The 26,656-nt window shown below is 46.7% G+C and overlaps 1 protein-coding gene across 1 annotated transcript; it reads left to right on the top strand.

The window, feature by feature from the left end:
* Positions 1–12: 12 nt before the first annotated feature.
* Positions 13–26,656, top strand: LOC306982126 (striated muscle preferentially expressed protein kinase-like). The gene is made up of 39 exons (XM_079581931.1): positions 13–146; positions 221–564; positions 1,375–1,679; positions 2,097–2,243; positions 2,736–2,918; positions 6,586–6,722; positions 7,235–7,323; positions 7,408–7,583; positions 7,862–8,048; positions 8,127–8,200; positions 8,617–8,775; positions 8,873–9,062; positions 9,146–9,375; positions 9,621–9,740; positions 9,986–10,090; positions 10,926–11,132; positions 11,214–11,337; positions 11,891–12,063; positions 12,230–12,342; positions 12,480–12,648; positions 12,967–13,066; positions 13,814–14,014; positions 14,466–14,523; positions 14,597–14,674; positions 15,610–15,782; positions 15,874–15,900; positions 15,977–16,129; positions 16,330–16,372; positions 16,450–16,515; positions 17,637–20,028; positions 20,141–20,308; positions 21,085–21,207; positions 21,835–21,999; positions 23,633–24,254; positions 24,347–24,586; positions 24,659–24,882; positions 24,953–25,028; positions 25,102–25,251; positions 26,295–26,656. Exons 1-39 carry the CDS (start codon positions 141–143, stop codon positions 26,530–26,532), a joined length of 8,535 nt encoding a protein of 2,844 aa, XP_079438057.1. The 5' UTR covers positions 13–140; the 3' UTR covers positions 26,533–26,656.

The following is a 26,656-nucleotide window of genomic DNA, read 5'->3' as shown; positions in this document are numbered from 1 at the left end:
AGATTTTTGACAAGGTGAAGGCTTTTGAGGAGCGAGGAGCCAGCGCAGACCTCCCAGACGAGCGGACCGGAGGCGCAGCTCAGAAACGGGCCGCCTTCAAGCAGCGAGCCTCTTCCCTGGAGGACAAGAGCAGCTTCGCCATGAAGGTTGGTGATCCGGGACCATAGCTCTCTGAGATGTCTTGGAATAAAAATCAAATCAAATCTATGACTTCTTTCAGGTCCAGGATTACCAGAGCAAGTTCGCAGAGGAGCTCCAAAGAATCAAGAAACTGGTGGGCAAACCCAACCTGAAGAAGGCCTACTCCACCGAGCAGCTGTCCCAGCGGGAGAGGCCGAGCCTGGGCAAGCTGGAGCCCATCCCGCCCCAAGTGATCAGGAAGCTGGAGGAACTGGAGGAGAGGACGGGGACGGGGAGGGGGAGGAGCGGAAGCACCACGCAGCCAGATGCGGATGGCTCAGCGCTATCCAGCTCCATGAAGGTCGCCGTTACCATGGAGACAGCATCCGCGCAGCAGTTACCGGGGCAACCATCGCTAACAGCCAAAAGGGCCACTCTCATCAGGTGTGTGTTGGATTATATTTGGATATTTGAAGGCTTTTTTTTTTACATTTTTAATTTGACAGTGTGCACATACGTTCAAACGGGGAGATCAAAGAACATTTCAACCACGAGACTTAAAGCCACACTGCGTAACTTTTCACCCAATAAATGTAATGAAACACTAATGGTGTCATCTCTCTATAAACATGCATCTTTACTGTGAGTGGCTCGCCTCTCCTCAGACTGACACATAACTTTGCTTGGAGCAGGACATCACCAGCTCGTCTCCATGGAGATAAAGCTGCTTCGCTTTGACTGTGGTAAACATAAGGTTTAAATACATTTGTTCCTCGTCCAAATGCTTTATTTTGAGCTCATCATTAGGAGCATGTTTTTTATCTCTGGCAAAATTAGTCAAATTTTGCGATAGTTTAGTTGCCCTTGTCGCATAGTTCCATATAACCTGGATTGTTCCGCAGTGTGGCTTTAAAAAGATAAAGACCAATGAGTAGTTTATTGATGAAGTTAAACTCCTTTTGCATAAAGTAGAGAGTGATTTTGGTGAAGAGAGGCTGAAGAGGCTGATGATTTTGCTGCTGTGGATGGTGAGGGGGCGTGATGGAGGCGTGGCTTAACTGCCAGGACAGCCAAGAGTAACATTTATTAAAATGGCTGTCAGGAGAAAACCAAAAACTGTCCATTAATGTAATTTGTATTTTGATTTTGAAATGTCTCTTGCGTAAAGCCACAGCGAATTATATTTTTGTCATAGGTTATCAAAAAAATCTTACCTGACATGATGTTTTTTTTATGTGAATGTCTGTTTGGCAGAAGCTCCAGCTCTCCCCAAGAAACAACCGCAGACCAGGGCGACAGGTCCTTAAGCCCCACCGGGAAGCGGGCGTCACCCATGGGCACGAAGGAGCAGGGACCCAAGCCCCCGACGCACTCCCCCAGCCCTAACCCCACCGTCAGCCCCCTCACCAAGAGGCGGAGAGCCGAGGCGGGGCCCAAGCGCCAGATCCCCACCATCCTGCTGGAGAATGAGCCCATGGAGATGGAGAGCGAGGGGGAGAGGAAGAGGAGAGGCCGGGGGAGGAGGAGCAGGAGAGAGCGGCCGCTGTCTCCGGAGGAAGGTATCACAAGAAGTCTTCTCCTCACAGTTCAGACCTCCAGTGTTCTGAATGTATGTGAGCCTTGTTTTAGTTTAGCTGTGCAGATTAATAATGTGGTCTCCTGGTGCAGAAAAACATGATCTATTCTGATGATTGAAGAAAGAATTTTAGAAAAAAAAAATTAATTTATGTCCAGGAGAGTTGACATTTGAGAGAAGATCAAAAAAAGAACTGCTAAAGATTATGAAACTTCTCAAAGAGTCGAATTTGCAAGAAAATACTAAACTATTTCAAACTTAACCAACATCCCATCCATAAATAATCCACAAACTGCCCTTCCTCCTGATGGAACTTGTAACATTTTTCTGTCCCATAAAAACCCTCTCCTGCCGGACCTGACCCCGTTACTAAAACAGGTACACTATCATGTCCGCGCAGGGCCGTCCTCCGATGACTCGTACCAGTCTGCCGACGAGGAGCCAGCCGAGGGCCCCGGCTTCAGGACGCCCCTGGAGGAGGTGACGGCAGCCAGCGGAGCAACAGCAACGCTCCAGTGCACCGTGTCTGGGACCCCTCCCCTCACAGGTGCAACCCTTCACAACCCCTGGCATTCTCACCTCCACGTCTTTGTTTTGACACTGAATCCGCAGAACCAAAATAGGCCCAAATAATTAGAAATCTGAAATGAATTTTCTGTGTTAAAATCCTCAAGGATATCCAAGTCATACAAATGAGAGTTTGGAATCGTTTCATTCTCTTCCCTGAAAACCTTAAAGTAATTATGCAGGGAAGCTAACATTATACTTTGAGGAGCCTTGAGCACCTTTGGGACTTCGGCAGAGTACAAACCTGAACAGTTGGGAGCCAAGGGGACATTTCAAAACAGAAGTGTTTGATCATCTGTGTGGCTTTATATTTGCTTTGGCGCACCGGTAACATTTCAAAGGCGCCCCATTTTAAGAGGTCTAAAGCTCTCTCCTCATGACACATCGTTGCATGGTGCATTGTGCTAAATTTGTTTGTCTGTGGGAGGAGGTAGTGACTGTTTGGAATGCTCCTCTCTCTCCCCTCTCTCAGTGGCTTGGTGGAGAGGTAACGAGGAGATCCGCTCTGATGCTTTCTGCTCCGTGAAGTCCGAAGGGGAGAGGCACACTCTGGTCATAAAGCACATGAGGCCCGAGAACGCCGGCTCTTACTCCGTCACAGCCACCAACGCCAGCGGGAAGGCGTCCTGCAGCGCCAAGGTCTATATACAAGCAGGTGAGACTGGGGCGGAGGTGTAGTACGTGCAAATGTGTACGGTCGGTCAAATTATTATTTAGAAACAAGCTCAAATCAAGTCAGCTTTTGACCTTCTTTGGTGTATTTTAAAGTCAATTCTCGTTTTGTTCGCCTCAACAGCACCTGGAGACCTCATTTGTTTTGGCCTCTCTGCCTCCACCATCGATTAAACTCCAACAACAGAACACACTAAAAACTCCACATCATTAATTGTGTAAAGAACAAGATCGATAGCAAGTTTGATGAAGGTTGTCCCTGTATATGTGCTGTAGTAAGAGCACGAGGACATGTGAGCTCATAGAAATCATAGAAATGCCTTTAGCGATCCGATCATTTATATTCCTATATAAATGAATAAGGAAAACGCTTTGACTTCACTTTTATATGGTTGATGGGTTGACAACAGCTGAAAACATCTGGATCATTCATAATTTTCGATGGTTGATGGCTAATGCTAACATCTATTGGAAAAATACATTGTGCAGGCTAACGGACTATGTAAAATCTCCTGGACTAGCCTACTTGCGTTAGGATCGAACGCCAGATCAGGCCACCCAGCAGATTGTTAACTTCCTGTTGGACAGGGCGGGTAAAGACTACTTCCTGTCCACATTTTAACGTAAATTAGTTATAAAAAAATGTCATCAAGCCGAGTATGTTTTATAAAAATACGTTGAGATTGTGGAGCTACTTTAACAGTTGTTAGCGTCAAATTAACATTAGCCTTCAGCTTTAGGGCTAAAACAGCTATAGTTATGAACACAGAAGTCTCCTCTGAATAAGTATTTACAGCCTGATGAAAGTCATGTCAGTTTAGCTTTGGCAGGTTGTGTTTTGGAGAGGGTTTGTTTTTGTGTACTCAAGTCAAATGTCTGCATACACATGTCTCTGTTTGTTTGTTTGTGTACAAGTGCAACACAAATGTACCTATAATAATGATAATTTAGAGAGGAGTTACGCGGATGATTCCCCAGTGTGACGCCTGTTTGATCAGACGACGGTGACGTGTTGAAGTGCGCTGCGTGAACTGCCAGTGTGGAGCCCGTGTGGAGCGCAGGGTCTAATCTGCTGCCTCCTCCTCCTCCTCTCTGACGCTGCTCCACGCCACAAAGGCCCCAGCGCCACTCGCTCACTGATAGTTACCATGGAAACATCTCCACTCTGAAGGCTCCCTCCAAAATTCACACATGTCCCGCGTCGAAACCCAATGCTCTTAAAACATCACAACAGTGGATTGTGATACTTTTACCAGCAGTGGAAATTATTATCGAATATAAACTTTCTACTCCTTTTCTCCTTTTTATATTTGTTTTCCCTGTTCATTTTCTGTCCTCAAATCAAACTGGCTCTGCTGGCTTCTCAAACCAAGGTGCTGGACTTGTGTTTCCATATTAGGAGAGTGTGGCCTCCGTGTATTTTTAGCCTCCTCTTGTTCTCCCGAGTAATCACTGTCTGCTTTGTGTCCCTTTGCAAATATTACACTCAAAATCATTACAGCAACATTTCAATCTCACAGCGAGTTAACGGGCGTTGCCAGAACAGCAGGGGGTTGCCATCGGAGCTGGGTCGAGTTTAATTCATTCATGCTTGAGGAACGCTGCGTTTTCAGTCCCGTGTCCTCCGGAGTTTGCATAACGTTAGCTCCACAACCTGCACATTTCAGGTTCTGCTCTGACTTTCTTCAGTGACAACAATGACATATGGGGGGAAAGCTGAGATTGAAGTCTTTCAGAACCAGCGGAGCAGGTTTGTTTATGGATTCCACTTGTTGCAGTGTGAGCAGGATAAACAGAGTGGAGTTTAAAGGATAAGTCACCCAAAAAGCACTTAAATAATTAGAAAGATGCATGAATAAACCAGCAGGCTAATGCAGCAATAGCTTTAGGCATTCGAGCGAGCAGCATAGTTAAAGTTAGGATTTGGATCTGTTGTACAAAAACAACATATTGTAGCTTAGAAAAGTTTTAGGCTGTCATTGATCCAAGGGACAAAGGGGCAAAACTGTTCATGAACCTCACAAGACTTTAACCATTGTGGAGACTGTCCGAGAGTGGGAGAAGTGTGATGGCAGAGAAAGTGCAAGCTGCAGTGCTGAGAGATGAAATGTGTTTTATGTGTTAATACATAGGCATGAGGCGAGTGAATGAGATGAGACGGAAATCACTGTGCGGCCTGTGGAGCTGCTGTTAGCTAACGTTACGCAGAGGCTGAATTCTAAATATGGTGCTCGATACTGATTTGTCTGTCTTGGCTTTCATCGTTTAAAAAGTGAATATGGACATTAGAAAGCTCCTAACCTGCAGAATTCAGTCATCAGTTTAGTTGTACATCCACAAACATACTTATGATTACAGCCTAAAACATCACAGTTAGCAGCAGCATTGCTAATGCAAGTGATATTTACCAGTATTTACCAATTAATTTTCTCGTAGGAGAGGTGTGGTTTACGATTGTCTATAGTCGTTTATTGGGCGCTACGAATGTCTGTCTTATGTGTCTGCACAAAGCCACAGCCAATCGTATGAATTGTATCCGATGACGTACCCGCTGTGAACTTTCGAGCGAAACTATTTAGAAGTTGGTTTAAAGCTTGATCGAAAAATAGCCTTGTGTCTTCTGCTGTCATGTTGGATCTGTAAATAAACTATTTTTTTTATCTGTAAAAAAACTACAAGCTTCCATATGTTGAATAGCGCGTCATTGTCTTGCAGTCCCTCCTCATTATGTGATTGGTCCCCAAATTCATATGAAAATGTTTTGCAAAGCAGCCTGGGGACCATGGCTGAGCGTATACAGCAGTCTGGTGTTAGCCAGGCAAAATGCTAGCCTCAACTGTTGAAGATCTGTGTTTGTATTTTTTTAGTTAATGAATTACTTTCAGAATTTCTGCTATGACATATTTGTAATGTGCAAGTTATTTAATGATAGCTTTATGTTGGGAGTTGTGTATCATAATGTGTCATGTCGCCCAAGGATATATAAAATCTTAATTTGGAAAGGCGACCTCTTAGTTTTCTTACTTAAACGACAAACAATCTCTTCTTTGTAATCGAGTATGAGCGAGCCTTCTGTTAAGTGTGGTGTGTTTTTTCTCGGTTTAGACCTGGTTTAGTCCTAGTTTTGGTCTTCGTCTGGTCCTCGCATTCACTGTAAACCTGACAGACGCTGCAGCCCTTTGAGTCCTTTACGTTGCGTTTGGTCATGGTCAAAAATCTGACGGCTGCAACTTTTCACTCCACTGTGAGTCAACAGAAAGCTGCCAGAGCGGTAAGGGGGTGGCATGAGTCATTCAGGTGACTATGAATACAGTGGACGGCCGCCAGATGAGTGGGATGAAGTGAAATCTCTTATGGAGTATCTTAGCCACCAAAAGGCAGCGGGGATGCTTTGAATGCTGGAGTGTAGGCACGGCTGAGATGGGAAATGAAAGGATCGCTCTCCTTCTCGCTCAGTGTTGTGTAAGAGCTGGCAGGTCGGTTTGAATTCTCCACAGACTTACCCCCCGGAGCAGAGGAGGGCGGAGGAGAGGTGTGGCTCTGGGTTAAAAGTCCAACCTCACACAAAATCTTTTACAAAGTTCTTCCATCAAAAATTTACCTGGAGTCCACCCAGATTCTCATCGTGCATTCCCCCTGTGCTTTTCCAGAGCCCGTCCAGGTGCGTGATGGGAGAGCGAGGGCGGGGTCAGACGAGGAGTACCTGAGCCCGCAGGAGGAGCCCATGGAGGTGACGCCGGCAAACACCGCCAAGAGAGTGCACTTCAAAGAGCCGCCGTTCTTCCAGGTAATCGCAAATATTGACCCTCGGGGGAAGATGATGAATTAGTGTAACATTATGCTGTGTAGTGGATCTGCAATTTATGTTCATGTCTACTTTTATTGTTTTGGCTTGTAGTCCGAAATCAATAGTAATGTACTGTATTCGGGGATATTAAAAGGCCACATTGATTAGTCCTGCGTTATATCAAGTATAATTTGTGCCAGTTTACGATGGAACAAAAACAAAACAGTCCAAGTCGGAACAATGGAAAGTAAATAAATGAATTAGGCCATGAGTCATTTAAACTCGTTATTCTGAATGGGTCGGGTTATTGCGGTGGACTATTTTCATTGAGAATCAGCTCTTTGGTTCCAAACGTTTCCCAACAGGAAGTTAGCCAAAAAAACATTCTGTGCACAGAGCCTGTTTTGATACAGACCTGACTAAATAAGCTTAAGGGGTTAGAAAACCAACGCAGTTTATTTCAGTATTGTGCGTCTCATTTGTAAACAGTGTTGCCCTTGCGTTTGTAACAGGTCGCTCCAAGTGATGTTTCCGTAACCGAGGGCAACGACGTCCTAATCATCGCCAAAGTCCGAGGGCAGCCCACTCCCATGGTGCACTGGTGAGGCGGAACACACACACACACACATTTCCCCTCCTCTCGCTCCATCACAGAAGGTCCTGACAGCTGCTCTGACCGCCACAGGTCCAAAGACAGAGCCAGCATCACCACGAGCGGGCGCTTCTCCCTCCGAACCAGCGAGGACGGCACTACAGAGCTGAGGATCACCTCCGCGCAGAGGGCGGACGCCGGAGCATATGTGTGCAAGGTCATCAACGAACACGGGCTGCAGCAGGCCCAGTGCTCAGTGGACGTCACCGGTACACGGCTATTACACTCGTCCGTCTGGCTTGTTTTGGCTGAAATTGACCACATTGTTTGACACACAATTGCTCAAAAGTCTGACATTTTGAGCAATTTTGATATTATGCATTAATATGTTCAGAAACGGTTTGCTCTTTACACAGTATTTTTGACAATATAATGTAAAATCCAAATTCCACAGTGTCCAAAAGTACTTTAGAAATACCCAATAGTGAATGACCTTTAAAAGCTACAGTTAAAGTTCCCTTTGGCTGAATTCATCTTGTTGAATTAGCTCCTAGTGCACAAGCCTCTCTGAAGATCCTGAGGAACATCAAAGATGTGTCGGTGCGGGCTGGAGAGTCGGCCATGTTCGAGTGCCTCATCTCTGGACCTCCAGACGTAGACGTGGACTGGCTCTCCAACGGGAAGCTCATCCAGCCCGCTCTGTTCAACTGCAAGATGACCTTCGATGGCAGAAGGTGGGCTCGGCTGAAAATGTTCCAAATGTGGTGTTCATATTTGACATGAGAAGACAATAAGTCTGGTTTGGTTTTCAGGTGTCGCCTCCTTCTCAACTCGGTGCATGAGGACGACAGCGGGACTTACATGTGCAAACTGAGCACCGCCAAAGGTACAATACTTGACCGCCACTTTCGGTCGCCAAATTATTTCTAAGCCTTTAAATTCACCAAAAAGTGTCAGAGTGAAGTGGACAATGGCAAAACACTATTACACACAATAACTAACATTGAAGAAAAAAATTGAAAACTGGAAGCCTTTATATTTAATGCATTTACTTCTCACCTGATCTTTTGTGTTATTGATATGTCAATGTATATTATCATATCATAGTTAAAGAGCATATTTGAGTGGCTGATCTTAGCAGTGCGGCGACAGCTAAATGGCAGAGCGTTGGGATCAAGTGCGAATCCTCATGATCAAATACCTTCATAAAGCATAATATCCGCTCTTTAAATGAGGCCAATTAGCCATGGTAGGACTGTGTATCTAACTAGTGAGTCCCGACTGTGCTCTTGTATCGTGCAGAGGAGCTGACCTCCAGTGCCAGTCTCCAGGTCAGTCCATCCAGGGAGCCCCTGTTCACCCGTAGACTGGACATCCTGGAGGTCATGGAGGGCCGCACAGCCAGGTTCAGCTGCAAAGTCAGCGGCACGCCTCCCCCCACTGTCACGTGGATGCACTTTGGTAAGGGTATTCTGAGATAGATAATGTATAAAGTTTTTTCTTAAGATGCAACATTTGGTGAATTAACTTTTCACTCGTTTCTTTGTCCCCTGCTCAGAGGCCCGGGTGGAGGACAGCGAGAATGTGCGCGTGCTAAAGGAGGGAGGGCGCCACTCGCTGGTAATCACCCACGTCAGCAGTGACACTGAAGGCTTCTACACCGCCATCGCCCATAATGCGCACGGCAGAGTGGAGTGCACGGCCGAGCTGTACGTGCAGGAGCCCAGGACCGCCATTACCTCTCACATGTAAATCCCCAATATATCAAGAGACAAGGCTGGAGCAGTAAGGTGTCGTACGAGGAGATAAAATTATGGATTTATTTTGCCAGGACCAAACTGGAGAAGATGCCATCGATCCCCGAGGAGCCCGAGTCCGCGGATGGGGAGCACGAGCGCAGGACCATGCCAGACTTCGTCAAGCCGCTGTCCGATGTGGAGGTGATCGAGAGCAAAGAGGCCATTCTCACATGTACCGTTTCGGGCCTGCCTTACCCCACCATCAGCTGGTACCACAACAGCAAGCCCATCCACAGCAGCGACGAGCGCAAGATGACACACTGTAAGACTAGACCTTCGACTAAACAATAGCAACTGCATAAAATTTGGATTGAGTATACCACAAGGCAGTATCTTAGGCCCCCATTTGTTACTGTACAAATCACCAGTTTCATTGGTCTCCGGCAAACTTCGTTTTACTGAATCCCCATGTTGTGAATCCTAGTGGCATTCACCTGTGTAGATCTGACCTTTTGCAGCGTTAAGTCGCCAAGGAGACAGTGAGTGAGTGTTGTGTGTGTTCTTCAGACAGGGATGTCCACAGTCTGGTCATTCGGAGTGCCTGCCACGCTCACGGAGGAGTCTACAAGGCCGTCATCGCCAACAAAGTGGGCAAGTCCGCCTGCTACGCTCATCTCTACGTAACTGGTAAGATCTCTTCTACTAAATTGACTTCTTTGAGCTTTTCACTATGTTATAATGTTGATATTCGTGAATTCTGGACCTCATAAAGTATTCAGAGTCCAGTTTATACGACAATATAAAGTACTATCTTTACTTTTATCTAATTTCAAGATGATCAAGGTATTCACATTCAAGACGGAGTGCTGAAAAGTGCTAATCTTACATAATGTCCTTTTAATAAGGCTGAGGTGTTTTCTTTTTATAAACAGACATCGTTCCCGAGCCTCCGGACGGTCCTCCAGAGATTGAGGCGATCACGGGGAAAACCATCAGCCTCAGCTGGAAGAGACCGAAGAGGAGTGACCCAGCCCTAGGTACAGAGGACGGAACTGGTCAAAATTGTTGTACTGAGCTTTATTATTAGATATAATGTAAGTCAGTTATTCCTACAGCAGGGTTCATGTGACTTTGTAGCAGTAAAATAATGACCAACTCCTTGATAATGATTATTATTAGGGGGCTCTGATGTATTTTTGAATCAATAATGGGACCTCAAAGTCTCGCTAAAATGTGCATGTTTGAGCAGATCATGACTAGCCTGGGAATACCCATGCTGCTGTGTGCGCTCGAATCATTTCGAACTGCACAGCAGCCTGGGGACCATGGCCGAAAGTTTCACATGGATTTAGGGACCAATCACAGAACGAGGAGGGACAGCAAGACGATGATGCGCTATTCGACATACAGAAGCTTGTAGTTTGTTTACGGATAACAACACCTCTCCTACGAGAAAAGGAATTGGTGGTCCCCAGACTAAATATAACTTGTGATATTTTGTCTGGTGATAGCCAGGGAGGGCACGACAGGTTTAAAGTGTGTATTTGATGTTAACCGTATGTTACCTTATGGAGGGCCTCACTCGGCTGTCAGTGTCAGGTCACTTCAGGACAAGCAGCGCAGAAACCATTTGGCATTTCGCTTAGACATGAGAGCGGTGCCATTTACTGTCAGCAGAGTAAATGTCAAGACTTGAAGATTTACACAGATGGGAACACTGTCACACAAATCCCCATATCCCCATCTATTATCAAGAAAAAAGTATCATTTCCATTTTGTAGATAATGTTTTGAAATTGCCCCTTCTCTAATACCCTTGCCTTTGGGTTATCCTGGTAATGTTTGTATTCTGAAGCGCTCTTGTTGTGTGCAGATTCAGGGTCTTTGCTGTACACGGTGCAGCAGCAGGCTCTGGGCTCCATCCAGTGGAGTGTGGCAGCGTCTAACCTAAAGGAGACCAGCTACACCGTCACGGGGCTGTCCAAGGGGGTGCGCTACGCCTTCAGAGTGCTCACCTCCACGGGCAAATCCACCAGCAAGCCGACGCCCTCCACCGACCTGGTTCAGCTGCTGGACAGAGGTGGGAAACATCATCAGCACTGTGTCTAGATGTTTGTTTTTGAACACTTGTATCTCATCATTTTATCTTCGTTGATGACAGGGCCGTACTTGAGGAAAGCCCCGGTCATTGTAGACAAACCTGACGTCATTTACGTAGTGGAGAACCAGCCAGCGAGCATCACCATCCAGCTCAACCATGTCCACGCCGCGGTCACATGGAAAAGGTAACGCCCCTGTCGACTTTGCCATTGTGGAACTTTTTGGCCAGAGTGAGCAAAGGTTTGGTTGGAGAAGAACGAAGGGGCACAGAATTTCAACATCTGTCCAACTGTTAAGAATAAGGGTGGATTGATCATCGCATTGCAGCCCGAGGAACAGGGAGCATTTCATGGATTAAACAAAGAATGGATTTAATTACGTAGATTCCAATAAATTCTGGAGGAAGCACAACACTATATGTGAAAAGGCTGATGCCAAAAAGCAGATGGCTTCTACAAATAAATAAGAAGGAAGAATGGGCAAAAAATCCTCAAACTAGACTTGGCTGTATAGAAAAGTGTTTCTAGCTGTGATAGTTCCCATATTGCAGGGCTACGTGTTATAAACTCTGCTGGAGCCTAAACTTCTGCTGTGGCCTTTTTCCCTTAAAATGTAAAAGATTTCTGCATGGAGAATTTATGGGAAGGTCTCATAAGATGCCTTTTTGAGATCATTTCATCTTCATTGTTTATGTAAATAGAAATTTTGATCCAAGGTGTTGTGTGTGTGTCCCCTCAGGCACGGCGCCGCCCTGGTGCATAAACCCGGAGTGTGTGAGCTGTCCATGCCGGACGACGACCAGCACATGCTGCGACTCCTGCGGGTCCGCCCCACCGACCTGGGCCAGCTCACGGTCACCGCCAGCAACCAGTTCGGCAGCGACCTGGCCATGCTCCAGCTGGCTAAGGCAGGTCAGTTTCAGATCGCAGCGTCTCCACGGCTTACTTAGCATTCAGAGAGGGGCATGTTTACTGCCAGGGAGCGCTCCACTTCTCCTTTCGGGCCAACTGGGAATGTGTGCAAAAGACAGAACTGTCAGATAAAGTCATGAAGTGAAAGTTTTGTTTTTGTTTTCAGTGCCGCCAAAGTTTGAAAGCATCATGGAGGATGTGGACGTGAATGTTGGGGAAACAACTCGACTGGCTGTAGAGGTGGAAGGGAAGCCAGACCCAGACATTCTGTGGTATAAGGTATGACAAAGCATGTATAACAGTGGCTTATCAAAAAGTTTCCACATCTAAATCTACTCAAATTGGGTTAAGAATGTAGTACTGGAACCCTGTAACAGTTTTGGAATGCGATGAAGTAGTTGAATGTTCTCTTGCAGGACGATGCGCTCCTGGCAGAAAGCAGCCACTTCACGTTTGTGTACGACGACCCGGAGTACTCTCTGGTGGTGCTGAACGCTCAGCCGCCGCACACAGGAGTCTACACCTGCATAGCCAAGAACCTGGGCGGCTCCAACTCCTGCAAGGCCCAGCTCACTGTGCACACGGGTGAGACCGCAGGCCAGCACTCACATCAGCAAAAACCCTCACCCTAAACATATTGTGCTTGAGGCGAGACGCTGCAGGTGACTAGGGGGACTTTTGTTTTTTAGAGATAATAAGCTTGAAACTTTTGCTGTAGATACTGACGTGGATGTGAGGGTGGTTGTTTTCACCTGCCCTGTCTCGCCTTAAAGATGACATCCAAACCCTCTCCATCCCAGTGGGAGCATAAGGAGCTGCAGCAGCGATACAAACCATCTGTCACTGCACTGGCACACATACATCCAGTATTATTCAAACTGTTTCTCTGCTGTGTCTCTCCAGAGCGGAAGGAGCAGCCAGAGCCCATGGAGGACGAGGGCAGCATCCTGAGGAAGATGAGACGTCTAACGGATTATTACGTGGTGCACAAGCAGATCGGCAGGTGGGTGAGCACAGGCTGGGGAGCCGGTTCAGTCCGTTCTATATTGATGTCTGTTGCATTGGTCACGATTTATGCTTTATTCAAATCCCTCCGTGCTCTGGTAGTGGCCACTTCTATTTACAGACACCAGGGTTAATTGTTTGAAGTTGTGTGACGTGAAGCCCACATGTTGGTGGAATATGCCTGGATACAGCATAATGTAGGCGTTCTTTAGCCCGGATGAGTCAGCAGCGGTGCAGAGGAGATGTGACAGCCTCACCGTTTGTAACAGGCAGAGGCAGGAGACAGGCCTTTTACAGTGAGGAGTGGAGCAATCAGAGCCAGCCGCAGGAAGACAAGTGTTGAAAGGTGCGCCAAAGACACTTTAGAAGCCGTTTGTGACACCGTGCTGCTAAACAGATTTATTTTAATGTTCACAACTGTCACACGGAATGATCAAATCCACCACTCGAGATGTTTCCTGCACTTTCTTTCATTCTGTTGGCTTCTAAGAACAGGGGTGCTTTTGGGGTAATTTTTTGCATCTCTTAGGGCCACGCAATGAGCTCAACCATATGATAGTGATGAAGATGTGTTTGAAATGATTGCCATATTATGATTATTATTGTTCCACTTGCTGTATAATGCAGTGAAAAAGTATACAATCCACCCCATCTCAGAGCCCAAATCCAAATGCGCCTCATGTCTGCCCCCCCTTCCCCCTCCCGGATAACGCGCTTGTTTTTATCCGGCCTGCTTTGCATGCAGGGGGGCCTTCTCCTACGTGAAGCGGGTGACTCAGAAGAAAGCCAAGGCCGAGTTCGCTGCCAAGTTCGCGTGTGCGCGGGGGCGGAGGAAGGCCCGGGCGCTGGCGGAGATGGACCTGCTGTCAGAGCTGGATCACCAAAACATCCTCTACTTCCACGATGCCTTCGAGAAGAAGAACGTGGTGGTGCTCATCACTGACCTGTATCCTTCAGATGTGTTGCATGTGCCCTCGGGTCTCATAACGCCGTCCCCAAACACATTGAGATAATCCGTTTGAGTGAAGGTGTTTATTTAAAGTACATGTAGTGCATTTGTTCGACCCTGAAAATCCGACTGCGTTTGAAAGGAAGCTAATAGGACTCGTTGCCTCGTCTTGACAGCCACAACCCCACGTTACAAACTATTGCACCTGGAGTCTATTCAAAATGCATCAGCCCACACTTCTGTAGCGCCTCATCTGCATTCACACTCCCAAACACAAGGCCCCCGAAGCATCACTGCTCTCCTCTCTGACTCATCACCTCGCCGCGGAGTTAACCGGAGGAAAAATCTGCTCATCTATAATTCATCTCCCATGCACCAACTGTCGGGACCGTGCTGCATATCACAACTTCCAAACTTCCGTCTTTTTCTCCTCAACCGTGGCGTGAAGATACCATGAAGAAATGCTGGACAGAATGGCCAAGAAAAGCACGGTCCTGGAGGTGGAGGTTTGTAAGAGCAGCTCGCTGAATGCCGCTGTAAGTGGGATTGTTATGTAACACGGGCCTGTCTTTGAAACAGATTCGCAAAAGTGTGCAGCAGATTCTGGAAGGACTCCGATATCTTCACGAGAAAAGCATCGCACACCTTGATGTTAAGGTAAGAGCCTTGGTGTATGGACATTGGGTTGGGTAGGTTTAGATTGAGTGATCTAACCCTGAAAGACTTTGTTGTTAGAATAATATACTTTATTATCGCCTATCTTCTTCGATGTCACATTTATCATACACATTTACTACATTATGCCTAGTCTTCGAACTCACCGCTGTGTCAAGTGTCAAAGCAGCATGTTTAAATTGAACTTTCGCGTGTGGATTTGAGCGGGCTGAGCTCGTGCGCAGCTTGTGTCAGGAGCTGTCAGGCACAGCTGGATTTAAGAAAATAAACTCAATCCTATTTCTGACGTTTGTGTCGGGCATGTTTTCCATTCAAAACACATTGAAAACATGAATTTAGGTTTGATGTTGCAAATAAGTAATTATCATTTTTACTCATCATTTGTCGTGACCAGCTGCACAGACACTGAATACAAGCCTGTTCAGTTATTTATTTTCACTGTAGATCAGATTTGTTACAAGTGGTTAAACACTCACCGGTGTGGCTTCCCTCATGTCTCACGTGACGCTGAGTCAGCACGAGTTCACTCACATTGAAGGGGTTTAGTCAGCAAAATGATCCTTCCTGTGGTAATGCATGTCATGTACTTAATGATTCACAATGTATTCATATGTATCTATTCTAGCCATAGGTTTGTAGTTTTTATCCTTTGAAATATGTGTGGAAATATTGAGCCACTAATTCTGTGCAACTCTTAACTGTTTGTGGCCGAAACAGTGTAGTGAGTCTGATTTGGTGGATACTTTAAAATCAAGAACATTGAATTGAATTATTTTCAGTTTTCAATTTCTGTATTTGTGGGCGCCTCTGGTAGAACATCTCAATAGCAGCTTCAGAGCTGATTTCCAGAGGAAAATGCTGACATGTCTTCGCTGTAACTGCTTTGATGTACACGCTCTCTGTCGCGTGTCCAACAGCCGGAGAACATCCTGATGTCCGGCCCCGGCAGTGATCAGATCCGCATCTGCGATTTCGGGAACGCTTTGAAACTGGACACGGCCGAGGAGCGCTACTGCAAGTACGGCACGCCCGAGTACGTCGCCCCGGAGATCGTTAACCAAACCCCGGTCTCCACGGCAACGGACATATGGTGAGCCACCTGTTCGGAGGCAGCCCCGGCCGCTCATTGGCAGCAGCATTTCTTCCTCCCCGCGTGTCCTAACTCCTCTGCTCTCTTCCAGGCCCGCGGGAGTCATCACTTACCTCTGGTGCGTTCCTGCACATAAACATAATTCACTTTTACGGTTGTTTGCTGTAAATCTGAACAGCGTTCTTTTCCCTCAGCTTGACGGGCGTCTCCCCGTTCGCCGGAGAGAACGACAGAGCCACAGCGCTCAACATCCGCAACTACAACGTGGCGTTTGAGGAGAGCATGTTTTCTGATCTGTGCAAAGAGGCCAAGGGATTCGTCATCAAGCTGCTGGTGGTGGACAGATTGTGAGTTGGATATTCATGTGGTTTAGTTGGCAGCTCAAAGGTCACAGGTTCAATTTCAGGACTGGATCGTGTCTTGCAGTCAATTTTGTCTAACACCACCCCTTTAAAATTGTATTAACTAGACAAGGACACATATATCATTCTAAATTACAATATACCATGATGATTCCTTCAATTAATTTTGTATTTTCTTTCCTCAGGAGACCCACTGCTGTTGAGTGCCTTCGCCATCCCTGGTTCAAGGTAAAGTTTCAGCATGTGCCTCCCCTCAGTCGACACTGAAGTACTGCATGCCTAAACACCGCTGTCTCTCTGCACAGTCACCAACAAACAAGAGCATCAGCACCACCATGCTGAAGCAAGTTCTGTCCCGGAGGAAGTGGCAGGTAGGAGCAGATGGCATGTTTGTGGAAGAGAGCCTCTGAGATGAGACTGTTTTGGGATTATTTATAGTTGAAGATGACATTTAGACGCTTACACAGTGAGTCAGACAGGACACTTCTAAATATGAAACATGAAAGCAAAGTAAAGGTGGAAGAAACTGAATTGACGGGAAGGAAAGAGAAAACACGCTGTTTTATCCTTTCATATAAACCATCACACCATTTGATTTGTTACTAAAATGAAGCTGTATTTTCTCTGTATCGTCATGTACACAGTAAAAGCATTAGTTTAACCCCTTAACTCCCACCTGAACCGAGCACATTTTCTCCAGTTTGGCTTTACCCCAGTCCAAAAGCTTCTGGAAAAAAGCTGTGAAAATAGCAACAAAACTGAGACAAAAACAATGATGGAAATGTGACAAAAAAGTGAGAAAACATTGACAAAAAAGTGACGAAAAATGGATGAAAAAGTAGCAAAACTGTCACAAAAATGTCACAAGAAATTGACAAAAAATACAAAATATTAATAATTATAATAATTATAATTATAATTATAAATAATAATATTACAAAAATTTGATAAAAATTTGATAAAAAAATGACAAAAATGTGACAAAAAATGACAAAAATGTTATTAAAATTTGACCAAAAAAATTACAAAATTTACAAAAAAAATGGAAAAAAAGACAACAATGTGAGGAAAAAATGACAAAAAAATGACAAAAATGTGAGAAAAAATAAATAAAAAAAGTTACAAAAATGAGTTGAATACCCAACAAAAAAATGATGGAAAAAAATCTGATAACGTGAGGAAAAAGATCCTCTCGGTTCAGGCGGGAGTTAAGAGGTTAATACTCTCCTCCTTTCCCATAAATATTGTATTCCAGCTTCCAGCTTCCAATCACAAAAACCTTAACAATAGATCAAACAGATAAAAGACATCTTTTTATTCAAGCCTTTAAATAAAATGTCTTTATTTAGGGAAAGGAGGTCTGAAAGATACTTAGGACTTTGACCATTAAAAGACTTCAATCACATGACCTGGTTAAGTGAAAACAGAGTGGAAGCAGTAGTTTATATTACAACCTGTTGGGTGACTAACAAAGTGCCTGTCCCTTCTCCAGCGTTCTCTGATCAGCTACAAATCCAAAATGGTGATGCGCTCCATCCCTGAGCTCCTGAACGATTCCTCCAACCACGTGTCCATCGCAGTGGCCCGGCACCTGAAGGAAGATTCCCCCCCGCCTTCCTCCTCCTCCGACTCGGACGCAGATGCGGACGAGCTGCCCTTCATCCCCATGCCCCTCTCCATGGCGTTCTCCGGCTCACGCATTTCACTCAACGACATCCCGGGAGACGAGGACAGCGCAGTAAGGCCACCTGAGAAACAAAGCGCCGAGAACGTCAGCGAGGAGGACGTGGAAGATGGGAAACGGATACAGAGAGCACCGCTTCAAAAAGACTCGAGTGAAGACAAAGATGAACTGGCAACCAAATCCCGACGAGCGACCATGAGGCGGGGCAGCTCGGCGGATTCAGCCCTGCTTTTGCATATCGACCCGGAGGAGGCTAACGCTAGCGAAGAGGCGTCGACTGCTAGCAAGACGCTGAAGAAAGCAGTCTCTATGGAGCTTCCCAATCGTAGTCCAAGCCCCGGTCCAGGCAAACTAAGCCAAGAAGATTACGCCCTCAAACTAGAATTAATGCGGCAAAGGCTATTACGGGGCGGCAGTGCGGACAAAAAGATGAGCGGACTACGCGGACCGCTGTTTGAGACGCTAGGAGTGGAGGAAAACACATCAACTGGGTCTCTGGATCGGAGTTTGCGTCGATCCAAAACAGGTCCGTCTTCTCTCATCCGAGCTGCTTCTTCAGAGACGCCCCTGGAGGACACGCCCAAAACCAAGGTGTTCCGGAAAAGTTCCTCTTTCTCGCAGGGAGATGCCGAACCCATGCCCCTTCACAGGAGGTTTGGGGCACCGCTGGAGATACCATCGGCAAGTAGTAGCACGAGTAGTATGGAGGGAAGGAACTTGCAAGAGGCAACTTCTATGTCCGCACTTACGGAAATGGATTCAGCAAAGTCTTCTCCTACTGTGAAGGCGTCGTTCACTCTGCCAGAAACAAGGAACCAATCAGAGGAAAGTTTGGACGGATTAGTTTTGAGGACCAAAGCACAAGAAGCAAAAGCTCCACCGATAATTGTTGTTGAGAAGCCATGTGAAGAGATGGAAGAAATTCCACCAGCAAAAGATGGTTCTCAAAATGAAAAGCCATCTCCATCTGACAAAGTGGAACGACCAACCAAAGATTCCTCAAAGTCCACGGAATCCTTACCCGAACATCCGGCTGTTTTCGCAAAGGTAGCCACCTCCGATAAAACCTCCAATTCAGAGATCCCAGCGATGGCCCGCCAACCTGTCCTCCGAACCGACATCAAGGACATAGACTCTGAGGAGGTCTTCGAAGCAAGGTTCAAGAAGAGGGAATCGTCTTTAACCCGTGGGCTCCGCAAGCTAACCAGGAACAAGTCAGAAGAGAGGTCCCCAGTTCTCAGCAGGAAGGCAAACGAAGGAGGTGAAGAAATCTACAGGCCTGCAGCGAGAGGGGCTCCGCTGGAGGTGGTTCAGAAAGGCCTGAAGGAGAAAGCGCAATCCGTCCAAGATTTGAGAGAGGTGGACAAAGATGTCGGTCTGGGGTTGATCGGGAGGTTGTCCCTGCGAGCCAAGCGGTCGACATCGGTGGAGAAGAAGCCGGAGAAAGCGAAGGAAGAGACTGCAGGGAGCAAGAGGGTGTCCTGGGCAATCGGAAGGAGCAAATCCTTGGACACTAAGGACACTTCTCAAAAGCAAAGTGAAAGAAAAGATGAGAAAACGGATGAGTCTTCGGTGTCTTCAATGAGGCGCAAGTTTGAGTCCAAAGTGTCTGGAATCTCCGCCAAAATCAAGAGCCAGTCAGAGGAAAGAAAGGACAAGGACGCCAGCGGAAGTCAGAAAGATTTGAAGAAAGTCACGGATTCACCGGTGCTGGCGATGAAGCAGAGGTTTGAGAACAAAGTGACGGAGATATCGTCCAAAATCCGCAGCCAGTCCGAGGAGAGGAAAGAGGAGAACGAGGGGAAGAGGACTCCGCTGTTCAGCCGCCATCGGCACACCCAATCGGAGGGTCGCGGGCTCAAGGGAATGGGCATCCCGGAGAACCAGCTGGCCAAGCAGGCCGGCACAGGGGCGTCCAAGGAGTCCATAGAGTCCACCACCAGCCAGACCGAGAAGGCGCAGGAGAGCGAGCGGAAGTCTAGGTGGGACAGGTGGGGGCTGTCCAGAGGCCGAAGGGAGAGGTCGTCCTCCCAGCCCGAGGCAAGAGCAGCGGGGCCAGAGCAGTTCAGCCGCTCCGCCTCAGACTTCGCCCCGGTCTTCCACATCAAACTGAAGGACCACGTGCTGCTGGAAGGGGACCCGGTGACCCTGAGCTGCCTGCCCGCCGGGAGCCCGCCACCCGAGATAGCCTGGATGAAAGGTACAGGCCACAAAAGGTGACCAAAGATATTTTAGCGAATCGCATATCGACTTACAGACCCCAAAACATGCTCCATATAGGCATTCAGTTTCGCTCCGTGCTTTGTTTTCAGACCGTAAGCCCCTGGAGGTGGACGACCGGATGAACCTGATCTCCCACCCCGATGGCAGACAGCTCCTGACCATCATGAAGAGCAGCCGCAGAGATGCCGGAGTGTTCGAATGCGTGGCCACCAACCCCATCGCCGTCGTCACCACCTCCTGCACTCTGTCAATCGCCTGTGAGTATCACTTACGATCAAAACATGTAAATATAGTTTGCCGTTTGACCCTGTTAGAGTATTTCCCGACATGCCAGCGCTACGGTGTCCAAAGTGGTTTAAAACTTAGAACAGGACCTTTAATCATGTACAAAACCCAGTGCTCCTAATGGATTCATAACGATGTTCTAATGGGATTTATGAGATGATGATTTTGTGTCATTAAAATGTAATAAAACCAATTTGGACCTGAATATTAATGCACATGGAGTCGAACGGCGGCAATTTGGAGTGAACAAATCTCTTCTAAAGCGGGTCTTACTCATCCCGTCGGGAGAGAACCAGCGATCCCTTTTCTGTGGCTCATTCTCGCCTTCGGTAACGCAGTTTGACACGTCATCTTCACACCGTCGCAAATAGCACAACATTAGCCGCTACATCCCGCCTGCCTGCCCGCCTCGCTCCCCAGTGCACGGCAATTCCAGAAGAGAATAGATTTCTCACACGTCAAGTACAATCCGATATATTGCTCTTGTGTTCTTTATCGGGTTGGGCGTGCGGCCGTCTCCTGTTGATGATCCCATCCGTGTGGGATATCGACTCGTATATTGTGCAATTACAGAGCATCACTTTTGCTTTGGCTCAACAAGCTCCTTTCTAGTTTATTCTCACACCACGACCGAGGATGATTTCGTTACACTTTTCATCTTTTTGGAAAAAACACAGAAACAGATCTTATGTTGCTCAAATATTTCCGGACCTCCAGCCTCTAAGCCACATTGTTCGTCCCGTCGCAGGTGTTCCCAAGCGGCCCGGGACGCCCGAGGTGCCCCAGACGTATAACAACACGGCTCTGGTGCTGTGGAAGCCGGCTGACACCAAGGCCCCCTGCTCCTACACCCTGGAGAGGAAGACCGAAGGTGAGGCTGCCTTCAACTGTTATTCACTATTGATTTTGGGCAGTAAATTTGGGTCATTTTTTGCCCTATCTGTTTCTAGTAATGACATGAATTTACGGTGTCTCACGAGCACTTTAAAGTATTTTGTTTGCAGTGATATATTTCTTCAGCACATCATTACGATTTTATTTATTTGTCACCCAAAAGCTTCACAAACAATATAATTCACATTGATTTGTTTTCGAAGCAAACAGTTGGGTTTGACGGGGCAGAGCTCGGAGAGACATGAGTCAGTCCACAGGGGGTTTAGAATTTCAAAGAGCAGACGTCACAGCCAGACGTCAGCTTCCCAATACTATTTTTAGGTTATAAATAGACACTGGAAGAGCAATGGGAATATAAATACATGATCTATTTTGTCTATGGATTAATGGACCCCTTCATATATCTGCCTGCTTTTGTATGACCATAAAATCGTGACATTAGTTTGGACAAATGATATGTTTTCATGTTTTTTGTACAGTAGATAAACCTGACAACACTGCCATCTTGTGTCCACTATGTTAACTACAACTCTCAATACTTCTTCTATTCCAAAAGTAAAAAAATATCAAGAGAACTCCCTTCACTATGTTTTTCTTCTCCCAGGCGACTCGAGCTGGTTCACTGTGGCCTCTGGGATCACGGACTGTTACTACAATGTGACGGAGCTGCCGGAGAGCAGGCTGTTTAGGTTCAGAGTGGTGTGTGTGAACAAGGCCGGGAAGGGCCCATACAGTAACCTGTCGGCCCCTGTCAGCCTGGGCCCCACAGGTAAGCATGACGCTGCTCATATCTTCACATTCTGCTGTCTTTAAAGCCACACTGCGGAACATTCCAGTTCATATATCCCAAGAGAAACCAACAAACAAGCATGCCACCCAGACTAGGCCAAAAATCTCAGACACAGACACGGCACAGAAACATGTTTTATAGATATCTTTTAACCAATAAAAAGACCAGTTTACAAAATAATAGCTTTCATTTTATTCTGTTTACAGGGGGAAGTTGTACACACTTTAGCTTTAAATAAGAATCATTCGAGGCCCTCCTATAATCATCTGGTTACACTTTGCACAACTACTTTTAGACATTTTCTTATAATGTTGTATCAGGTGACACGATGTCTTCCATTTTACAGAGATTTTCCTGATGGTCGAGTCTTGTGTGTTGTATTTCAAATGATTCATTTGAATCGCTGGTTTGCAAGGCCGTGGGAACTTGGGGCGCTGCAGCACCCGCTTGTGAATAGTTTTGCACTTAGCAGGCAATAATTAATAAAGAGGAATTACACACAGAAACTGCAAACCAGAATATATTCCCACGGCTCTGCTGCTTTGGTTTGGCTTAGATTTAGGTTTTGTCAGGTTTACATTTTGAAACATATTGACCAGTATAAAATAGACTAAACGCACACTTTACGATGTGAACTTCATGACTCGACTCGCGCTTATTCATTCACAAGTATTGACATGTTTGTTAACCACCTACAGCATAAAAGGCAACCGAGATAAGGCAGGAATCCAAATATGGTCATTTCCTTTACGGGAGACGTTTCATTATTTTATTTCTTTAAAAAGAAAACATGCAATTTTTTTTTCTCCTGATATTCATGTCAGTATTCTTTTTTTTCTTTCTTGTATTACATTATTCTGGCAGTAGATTACATTGTTTTCCCTTGGAAGTTTTGGTAACACTTTACATTACGGGCCGGTAAGTCCATGGTACTTACTAGTAATTGGGGATAGGGTTAGGGAGTCACAGAGTTACCACTGTATCTCTCATGACTAAGAGATACAGGGGTAACTCTTAGTAATGAAGGTTGTACATCTATTTACCATGGTACTTACTGGTAATTTCTAGGATTGTGTGACTATAAAACAACATAAAACAGCATTAGGGAAAACAAGAAGTACAACCTTCATTACTAAAAGTTACCACTGTTTCTAGAAGTACATACCTTGTAATTCTCACTATAGTATCCTTTAAGTACCACAATAAGTGCCTAGAATTACCACCATAAGCACCACTGCAAGTACCACAATAAGTACCTAGAAGAACCACTATTATTACTAGTATTTACCACTGTAAGTAGCACTATAAGTATCTAGAATTACCACTGTAAGTACCAAGGACTTACCGGCCCGCAATGTAAAGTGTTACCGAAGTTTTATTTGTGAAAAGATGTTAAATATGTGGCATTGTAGAAAAGGCTTTCAAAGGGCAGTCATCTGCACTGGGTTTGAGTGCACGTTGGTGAAAGGGTAAACGAGGTGGTCAGGAGCATAGATCCAAGTTTGGAAACCATAAGTCTACAATTCTATAACTCTGCAGTACCGATGACTACCTATGTAAAACCCTTTCACTAAGAGCTGACGCAAACATAAGTTCCTCCGTGTTTGTCCAGGTGGTGATGCCCCTCCCCCCGTGGCTGTGGTGAAGACCGTCCCAGCCGCTCCCGCTCCCGTGGTCACCTCCTCCGTCACCGTCACCATCCCTCCGCTCAAACCAGCCCTCAGCACCGCCCCAAAGACCACTCCTTCAACCGCCCCCAGCACAGCGCTCCCTCCCGTCACCGCGCCCCTCCCCAAACCTACCAGCGCCCCCCTGAGTCCCACCCCCGCCCCTGCGCCCTCCGCCGAAGACAAACCATCCAGTCCTGCCGTCAAGTCTCCGTTCGTCATCACCAAAACGCAAAGTCCCGTCAACGTGGTGACGCCAATGACCCAAACCCCGCCCTCGTCCGTGTCAGCCCCGCCCACGATTGCAACCCCGCCCTCCACGCCCACCAAACCGGCCTTAAGTTCCATTCCGACGTATATATCGACCGCGACCAAGGCCCCGACGCCGGTGTCCTTTACCCCACAAGTGCTGCAGACCTCCAGCCTCAGCCCCTTCGCTGACGGGACCAGCACGCCCAGAGGCACCCCCTCGGGACGGGCCACCCCCTCGGGACGGGCCACCCCCTCCACCACGCTCCGGCAGGGGGTCCCGCAGAAGCCATACACCTTCCTGGATGAGAAGGCCAGGTGAGAGGCATTAATAGAAATTCACATTAATAGAAATTTTCTATTAGTGGCCCTAATCGACGATGTGACCCTGCGGGTGCTGTGCTTCTCAGGGGTCGCTTCGGCGTGATCCGGGAATGCAGGGAGAACTCCACGGGAAGGATCTTCATGGCTAAGATCGTGCCCTACAGCCAGGAGACCAAACAGGAAGTGCTGAGGGAGTACGAGATCCTCAAGACCCTCCACAACGACAGGATCATGGCCCTGCACGAAGCCTACGTCACCCCCAGATACCTGGTGCTGGTGGCGGAGTACTGCACGGGAAAAGAACTGCTCCACAGCCTCATCGACAGGTAAGACAGCCAACAATACACTGTCCGCCCAGCTTTGTACTTGGATAATAAGATCATCCAAACTGTCGTAAGGTTTCGTTACTCGGAGGACGACGTGGTGGGATACCTGGTGCAGATCCTTCAGGGAGTGGAGTACCTTCACAGCCGCCGCGTTCTGCACTTGGACCTGAAACCAGACAACCTCCTGGTCACCAACCTCAACACCGTCAAGATCCTGGACCTGGGGAGCGCCCAGAGCTTCAATCCCCTCAGCCTGAAGCAGCAGGACGCACGGCTGGGCACGCTGCACTACATGGGTATGTTCCAGCTTGTTTTACCTGAGACATGAGCAGAGGGCACGGCTCAGACCCTCTGTGATGTTTGCAGCTCCGGAGATGGTGAAAGGGGAAGTGGTGGGACCTCCTGCTGACGTCTGGAGCCTCGGAGTCGTGGCACACATCATGTAAGACTCAAGTGTGTTTACTTGGACACAGGTCATTCTCAAGAGTGTGATACAAATATGCTTTATGATCCAGGCTGAGCGGGAGACTGCCCTTCGAAGACAAAGACCCTCACAAAGTGGAAGCCAAGATCCTCATGGCCAAGTTCGACCCCACCAGACTGTACCCCAACGTGTCCCAGAGCGCCGCCACCTTCCTCAAGAAGATGCTCAGCAGTTATCCCTGGTAACTCATTCACTAGTCAGACTAGGTAGACTGGTTGTGTCTAGGTTCTGTGCTTTCTTTACTTTGCGCTGCAGGTGAATAGGCTTTTTTTTATCTTATATGAAAACTATCTTTAAAAAAAAACACATAATGCAACAGAATTTTGGAGTCACCTCTCGCCACTAGGGGGTGGTATTGGTGGAGGACCAAAGAGACCCCAGAGTGTCCTTTTATGTTTAATGCACTCTGGTTTTAGCTTGAGGATCAGCCCAAACATAGGGCTCTTTCTGCTTTATGAATGGATTATCAGCTTGAGAGCCATAGATTTCTAAACATCATGTAAAATCATCAATCACATGATCTGTACTTTATATACAATACTTTATATATATTTTTATTTGAAAATGATATCTTCCCCTACCTTTAAACTGCATACTAAACAACAATAGCCTTTTCTGTAATAACATGAGGTCAAACTAAAAGTGTGACTCCCCCACCTAAACCAAGTGCATTTTCTCTAGTTCAGCTTTACACAAGTGCGCCAAGCCAGTGGAATGCCTAATTTGAAAGCTAAGACCTACAAAACTCATCTAAATGGATCTTTTTTCTCTCATTGTTGTGACTTTAGTCAATAAAGTCACATTATATCCATTATTTCCATCACTTTCCATCACTCTTTCATCCCTTTTCTTTTGCTCTGATGTGGCTTTTTTGTTGTGTTTTTGAACAACAAACAAATTGCCACATTTTCATCACTTTTTGTCACTTTTCTGTCACTCTTTTGTTGCTTTTTTTTTGTCACTTTTCTATTGCTCTTTTGTGGCTTTTTTTGTTGCATTTTCATCACACATTTTTGTCACGTTTTTGTTGCTCTTCTGTTGTATTTTCATCCTTGTTTTCCTCTCATTTTAGTTGCTATTTTGACATTTTTTTTCAAGAAGCTTTTTAGATTTGGGTAAAGCCAAACTGGAGAAAATGTGCTGGGTTCAGGTGGGAGTGAAGAGGTTAAAAGTGGCCAGTGAGCCAAACTAAAAGCGACATGTGTTTTCCCCGTTTGCTCCCAGGGCCCGCCCGACCACGCGCGACTGCTTCACCCACGCCTGGCTGCAGGACTCCTACCTGATGAAGCTCCGCCGCCAGACCCTCAACTTCACCACGGGACGCCTCAAGGAGTTCCTGGTGGAGCAGCAGTCGAGGCGCACAGAGGGGGCGACCAAGCACAAGGTGTTACTGCGCACCTACCAGGCCAACGCTACCACTACTGCGAATACTGCGAATACTGCACAAAGCGGCCCAAAATGAACACGTCCTCTAGCACAAGATGGACCCGTCCGGCCTCTTGGGATCGGTTGAAGATGTGCAAATCCCTGGAAAGATGTGTTGTTGTTTTTCTTACCAGGGTTCGATGCTCTACCTGTCGCAAACC

This window comes from Gobius niger, assembly GCF_951799975.1.
Source record: "Gobius niger genome assembly, chromosome: 23".
NCBI lineage: Eukaryota > Metazoa > Chordata > Actinopteri > Gobiiformes > Gobiidae > Gobius > Gobius niger.
The sequence above is the reverse complement of the archived record's forward strand: the minus strand, read 5'-3'. Positions and strand labels throughout refer to the sequence as shown.